Source organism: Microtus ochrogaster, unplaced genomic scaffold, assembly GCF_000317375.1.
Source record: "Microtus ochrogaster isolate Prairie Vole_2 unplaced genomic scaffold, MicOch1.0 UNK47, whole genome shotgun sequence".
NCBI classification, from domain to species: Eukaryota; Metazoa; Chordata; class Mammalia; order Rodentia; family Cricetidae; genus Microtus; species Microtus ochrogaster.
Window position 1 is genome coordinate 1,537,229 of NW_004949145.1, and position 7,564 is coordinate 1,544,792.

The following is a 7,564-nucleotide window of genomic DNA, read 5'->3' on the forward strand; positions in this document are numbered from 1 at the left end:
TAAACTAGGTTTGGTGTTGTGGGGAGGTTGCAAGGGCAGAGAGCAGATACAAGGAGATGGGGAGAAAGTGGGAATCAGGATGTGGTATAAAATCCACAAAGAATCAATAAAAGTAAAAAGAAAAATGAAGGAAATAATTTAGTGATAACAATAGATCCTACTTTATTCAGAGGGGGTAAATATGTATCCAAAGTATAATGTGTTGTTAGAAGGAACAGACCTTATAACCCATAAAACTGATGTTTAAGGCTCAGGGGTTTAGTCTGCTTTAGACAAGCCTGCACCAGACACAATTACATGCAAGAGAATGGAGGATCATAGAGAACTCACCCACTGGGTCAATCAGATCCTGACAAGAAATCGTTTCACACCAACAAAATAATTGCAACCATATTCTTTTACAATTAAAAGCAGTGGGCACCATGCCTGGCTCATAGAAAAAGTCATCAAACTCATATTTGTGAAGTAAAATACTTAAGGCTGTATTAGTAAAGCTATCTTCAGGGTTTGTTTTTTAACTTTCTTTTTATTTATTCTTTGTGCCTTTCACATCATGCATCTCGATCCCATTCACTTCCCTGTCCCTCCATATTTGCCCTCTGCACCTGCAACCTTTCCCCAAATAAAATAAAATTTAAGAGAAGAAAAGAAAGAAAACCCTTGCCATGGAAGCTGTAGTGTCACGCAGTCAGTCACACAGTTTATGCTCTAGTCCATACGTCTTTACTGGCGAGTGTTCATTCCCAAGAGTCACACTCGGATTCAGTCTCTGCTTTCTGCCACACTGTTAACACTGGGCCCTCACTGGAGCTCCTCTTGGGTATCCTATTGTTGTCCTCTGTCATGGAGGTCCTGCATCTTTGGGTCTGCAGGGCCTGTCCCTTCACATGCTCTAGAAGATCATAGATGGGGTGGATGTTGGGGTAAGCCAACTCATAACCCTGTTCTGGGCCTGGGTAGTTGCAAGGTTGGTCAGCCTGTCAGTTCTCCCCCATCCTCACCAGCAGCGTGAGCTCACTAACATTCCCCTGGCTAGTGCATCCCTTGCAGCAGTGAGCAAGGGTCAGGATTTGTTCTTCTTTCATGCCCTCGGGGTTGGCTCTCCCACACTTAGGCCATCAGGGCCCACTCTCTTTCATTGCTCAGGTGAGGTGCAGGTGCCCCTCTCCCGAGTGCTGCAGTTGGTAAGGGACAAGGGACAGCTCTCCTGCTCCTAAGATCTCCATGCTGGCTCTCCTGCCCACCACAGGAAGAGATGGGTTGAGAGAGGGCATTTCTCCTCTACCCATGACAACACAAAGCAGATGAGGGGCAAAGCCAGATCTCCCATGCTCATGTTCTCGGGACCAATTCACAAGCACCCTTGTCCATAGGGGTCAGCTATACTGTGCTGCCCAGGTGAGGAGCCACCCCCACTTTCCCTAGTGCTACAGTTGGCAATGGGGACAGTTAGCTCCCTTGCCAACCACAGGCATGGGTTTTTACTTTCTCTGGTTTTCAATGTTTGAAGAGCAAAGAACAAGGATCCTTAGGATCTCTTGAGAGCAACAGTAAGGGAGAGACGGTGGGGAAGCTAACAGCCAAAACCTCACCTACATGCCTCAACCAGAAACGAGAGCCCATTAAAACAGTCTGAAAGATGATACAAATAAAATTTAGGAGGTAAAAGCTAACAAACGTGACCACCAGCAACAGGATGGTGTGGGCTGCTCTGGTCTCAGCATGGCCTCTGTGGTTCTGATTGGGATACACTGACATACACTGCGTTCGCTGGTGATGTCTATATAGGAAAAGCACCATGGAGACACTGGTCCAGGTCATGATGCTGATGAAAGTGGCATCATGGGCAAAGCGCAAGAAGACAATGCCTACACTGAAACCAGAGGTGGAACAGACCATCTTGCTTTTAGAATCAGTGTCATTGCCTGTTTTCTGTGGACCAGTGACTTTCATTGGAATGTAGATATTATTTAAGACGCCGAGCAACCAACAACTGTTACAAGAATAACTCACTAAATTTGGGGCCTTTCCTCTGAGCATGACCCTGCCCCAAGTACCAGGAACAAGAGTGACAAACTGATGAGTGCTCAGCACACAAGTGGAGCACAAGTTTATGCTTCGAGCCACCAGGCGAATGAAGTACTGAAGTTTACATTTGAGGTCAGTCAGAGGATTTCTTGGAGCAAAAACCATCATATTGTTTGGAAACCCAGTGATGAGGAGAATCAAGGCATTGGCCACAGCCACATGGCTAAGGATCACCTGTGTGGGCTTCAGTTGAATGCCAGCGAAGATTGGAGAGAAATTATGGATAAACAGAAGGATGTTGGCCACAGTTCCAATCCCAATCTGGCAAAGCAGGAGGATCTGGAGAGCAGTTTCCTCAGTGGTTTTCAGGGCTTTGTTATGAGCAGACATGGAGAGCGTTTCACTGGACACTGGAGTGACCATCAGGGGGGATGGTTCTGTCCTCAAGGCTTTGCTCTGTTCTCCAAGCTTACCAATTGATTTGGGGTGGTTTCTTCTTCCAAAAAGGGAGACACTACGGTGTCAGACTACAGTAGCTTTGCCTGGAGAACAATGCACGGACATTAACTCAGAATAAATTTTTGTGCTTATTGAATTCCTCTTGCCTCAAGATGAAAGTTGTATGGATCCTGAAATTCTACCTTTATTGGCAAAAAACACAATGACACACATTTGGGCTTTGCATGTGAATGCAGGAGAGTGGATGATATGAGTATACACTTCCTCATCACTATTCAATATCATTTCCTTATGCTACAGTAATATGTTAAAAAATAAATGTTTACAGGCTACTAGTAAAGTTCTGTCTCTGAGTTAATAGCAGGAAATCAGCATGTTGGCTTTTGAGAAAATTTGATACTATGCATGCACATAACAGAATACCAATCATTTCTGATAAAGCCTCTAGTGTTCTCATCACACAGATGAACCTAGGTTTGCGCATGTATCCTCTACACAAAAAAAAATCCTCATTTGTTAATGAGTTTCACTTATTAACAATTTTATCTAGCTTAATTGTTGTTCTACACTGTCAGGTCTCGGAGACTGACTTACTTGTACCATCTTAGTCACATTTGAACCCATTAACACAATCACAAGTATACCCTTAGCAAGCCGATGCTTAGTCTGCATCTTACTTGGCTGTATCTTTTCCATAGGAACTCAGCCTCCATACATCAGCTAGACTCCACCAACCCACACACAGACGTCACACTGAATGCTATATCCAGCTGAATGCTGATCTGGGAAACGGACATTTATTTGTGACTGAAACAAGACACTGACCCACTTGAACTGAACTGCAGACATCCAGAAGACGCCATGATTCATGCTGGTTTCAGAAGACAAGATACAGTGAAGAAGGGAGCAGGGAATTTTAAAAGGTCTGTGTCTGAAAGGATCCCACCTTCCAAGCCACAGCAAGGATGAGGATGCTCGCAGGAAGCAGGAAGGCCAGCTCCTGGGCACATTTCCTGTAAAGCATATCTCACAGTGCCTCACCCATTGAAGACCTTCTCGGTGTAGCTCTTGGACTGAGAAAAAAGGCAAGGAACTTAAGTGCCCCTTATTTTCAATGTGCTGTTGTAAAGGGGGCCCCCAAAGAGTCCAGGTTTCCAGTGCTCATAAGACAACAGTGTACCTGGACATGACATCCCTCAGAGAGTTCATAACTGTGTCATCCGTGGTGTCACTGAGATTGTCTGCAGTTGGAAAAGCTCCCACAAAGGAAAACTCCTTCATCCCCAGAGCAAATCTCATTTTTACCTCCTGGTGCCTAATGATGATGCCTAGAAGTTTGTTAGATCGTAATGAGTAGCTGAAGTTAGAAAAAGTTTTCCATGTCTCCCTTGGGAGAATCTAAGTTCTGAATTGGTCTTGTAGTCAGGCATGAATTAGCACACTCAAGGGTAGATCAAGAGATTTGTTATGTGTATTTCCAGGGAATATTTTCCTCCACACTATTTTCCTCTTACACCATCATGCTGTCACAAAGTCCTTCCAGAAAACATCAACATGTCATTCAGAGTCTGTTATCCTCCAGAAAGTTATTTCATTCCACATTTTCCTATGTGAGTTCCAGGATATTTAAGTTTGGCAAATGTGTTAACTGAAGTCAATGTTTCCCTCCTGAGTTCTGGGGCTACTCCAATGACCACCTGTTCCCAGGGAGATCATGAGTTGTTTTCTGATACACTCAAGAATCCTTATCAGCAGCCTAATGTACTGCACTAGTATCTGGAGAATCTGCTTGTAAAGAAGCGATCCTGGACAATCAGGCAAAGATATGGAAATAAATAAATAAGAAATAAGTAGGTCCATGCACATTTATTGCTATTCTTGGTTTAATAGAAAACTAGAGACCTAGTTTTGATTTTCATTCGGTGGAAAGTAAAAAAACTCCTGTGATAAATCAAAAAATTGAGGCACAGTCAAAGAACATTTACTTGGATGTGTGAGAATCAAACTATCATTGCACAATAGTTGTCCATGGTGAATATGCCAGCTTTTGGGATAAATATATTTTCAAATAAAACACAAAAGGAGACTAATATAACACTTATTCCTCAAGTGCCTTCAGCTGATCTAGTTACAGTTGAAAACATTTACATTGGCTAATTAACATTTACATATGGGTTATTAGCCTGTAGAATAACCTTAAATTTCCTTAAAAGACAGAAATTTAACAAGGGCCATGGGACGCTGAAAGGATAGGAGATAGAGCACAGTGACAAAAGGTATTAAAGAACAGTAATGGAACTTGGAGAGTTGAATTTGGATGTGTGTAGGAGGGAAGGGTAGAGGTACCCTTGCCAGGTATCAGTTATGTGCCAATATGTATGAGTTATTAACCACATCCATAAGGAGAGAAAATGGGTCAAAACCCTTCAAGTAATAACAACGACAATGATTTTGTTTGATAATGAAGAACATGGATCTTCCTGACCTCATTTGAGTAATTCATTCATTTTCTAATTACAATTTTATGTGAATACTCTTGTTGGGGTTAGGGGAAGAGGTGTGAGACAGGGTCTTTGTGTAACAGGTTGGACTGGAGCTCACCGGGTACCCTGAGCTATGCCTGATGGCACGGCAATCCTTCAGACTCAGCCCCTCTTGATGGAAATTATGTAGAGAAGCACAATGTCTGCATAATAAGAAAGGAGATTCAATCTACTTTGACAGAAGAGAGTGTTTTGTGGTGATATTAAAGCTCTCTTGTGTGTTTGTCATTTTGACTGTAGACTTCAGTGACTGAAGATCACAGAACAAGGATCCTCAGGATCCCTCAAGATAGACGGTAAGGGAAAAATGGTGGGGAAACTTGGAGCAAGATCTCCAGTGACAGGTCTCAACCGGAGACAACAGTCTACAAAAGAAATGCGACAGAAATGAAAAATGCAGCCTAGAGCATAAGAGCTTAGAAGTCATCTTCAGAAGAGGACTAAACCGTGAAGCAGACATTTCTTTGGGATGAAGAAATTATTAGCATAATTAGGTGCACTGTACACCCCAATCACTAATCAGAAGTGTTGAAGAAGGGAGAAGGGGGATTTTTATCTAGCATCTATCTATCTATCTATCTATCTATCTATCTATCTATCTATCTATCTATCTATCTTACATACCAATGACAGTTTCCTCTCCCTCCTCTCCTCCCATTCCCTCCCCCCACCTCCCTTCTACCCCCACATCCACTCCTTGTCTGTCTCCATTCAGAAAAGGTAAGGTATCAACAAGGCAGATCAAGTTAAGGCAGGAAAAAGGTCCTGCCTGTATCAAAGCTGGACAAGGCATCCCACCATAGGGAATAGGTTCCAAAGAGGCAGCTCATGCATCAGGGACAAGTCCTGGTTCCACTGCTAGGGGCCCCACAAAAGACAAAACTACACAACTGTCACCCACATGCAGAGGGCGTAGGTCGGTCCCTTGCCAACTCCGCAGCTATCAGTACAGAGACCATGAGCTCCCATAAGCTCAGGTCAGCTGTCTCTGTGGATTTTCCCATCATGATCTTGACCTCCCCTCCCTTGATCATATACTCCCTCCATCCTCTCTTCAACTGGACTACCGGAGCTCGGCCCAGTGTTTGGCTAGGGATCTCTGCATCTGCTTCCATCAGTTACTGGATGAAGGTTCTATGGTGACAATTATGGTATACACACAAATTAGTAAAGATTTGGAAAGTGTGAGATGGAGAGTCCAAAGAAACTCTTCTTAGGTGATGACATTGGTTGAGGCTAACGGTGGTAAAATTAGATTGCAGAACAAACTCACCAGAGAACCTAAGATGGTGGATGTCAAGCATGCTTGTCTTCCAGAATGTCCTTGGAATAAAATGAGGATCCTTGGGCAACAGGTCTCAAGAAGGGGGCGTGATTCCTGAATATCTCTAAGTCAGATAGCAGTTTCAAAGCAGGCTGTGGTGTCCACAGCGTGTCCTAGAGGAATTGGATTGGTTTGGGGAGCTCTCCCATCACAGATCATGATAGAGTTGTGCAATAAAAAGCAATGAGAGACACAGATCAAGACAGAGAATCTCAGAAATCTGCAGTTGTAGAAGGAGCTGCAGGCTGTTTCCACCTCCCAGCTCCCAGCCACCGGCTAGCTTTACCCAAAATAACAACACACAAATTGTATTCATTTAAACACTACCTGGCCCATTAGTTTCAGCCTCTTATTGGCTAATTCTCACATCTTGCTTTAACCCATATTTAGTAATCTGTGTAGCACCACAAGGTGGTGGCTTACCGGGAAAGATTCAGCATGTCTGACCTGGCAGCTGGCTCCATGGAGTCTGACCCAGAGAGAAGAGGCATAGCGATTACCTCACTTCCCTCTTCCTCCCAGCATTCTGTTCTGTCTACTCCACCCACCGAAGGGCTGGCCTATCAAATGACCAAGGCAGTTTCTTTATTAATCAATGAAATCAACACAAAACAGAAGACCCTCCCACATCATGCAGTTACTTTAAGTAACCTTTCATTATTAAAATTACATTTTATTATTGACTATGTATATTCATACATATACCATTATACACCATTGTTATTGTAATTTTGGCTAGCCTCTTCATGGTCACCAGATTATAGCATGGAAATTGGGGGTTCCTTCTTGGGGTTCTTAGTTACATTAATAAAATGATTTCAGAATAAATCAAATGGAAGCCTTGTTCAGAGAATTGATCTATTTAAGGTGAAACACAAGTCCCCAACCAGGCCAAGCTAGAGATTTTTTTCTTTAATGAACTTCAATGTCCCTCTAAAACTTTTCCACTGAAGAGGAACCCTAAAGGCATTTAGAAACAACGTCAGGGACCAAGATGACAACCATATCTGGCATCTCTAACCTCTGGAAAAGAGGATTGTGCAAAAGATCCAAGGAAATTATTGGATTTCAGTCAAAAAAAAGATATTTTTTGTTTCTTCCTACTCTAAAGTACATAGCCAATACATGTCCCTTATTGTCATCTCTGCCTTCTCTGAAGAGGAAGTCCTAACTATAAAATGTTACTAGGAAATGGCTGACATGGTTTCTT

At 43.0% G+C, this 7,564-nt stretch overlaps 1 protein-coding gene across 1 annotated transcript; it reads right to left on the reverse strand.

Moving 5' to 3' along the window:
- Positions 1-1,497: 1,497 nt before the first annotated feature.
- On the reverse strand, positions 1,498-2,451 carry LOC101990878 (vomeronasal type-1 receptor 4-like). The gene has a single exon (XM_013354508.2). The coding sequence runs from the start codon at positions 2,449-2,451 to the stop codon at positions 1,498-1,500; it is 954 nt and encodes a 317-aa protein (XP_013209962.2).
- Between the last annotated feature and the right edge of the window lie 5,113 nt (positions 2,452-7,564).

Coding starts and splice junctions, on each gene's coding strand:
- LOC101990878 (XM_013354508.2), bottom strand. CDS start 2,451: ATGGTCACTCCAGTGTCCAGTGAAACGCTCTCCATGTCTGCTCATAAC.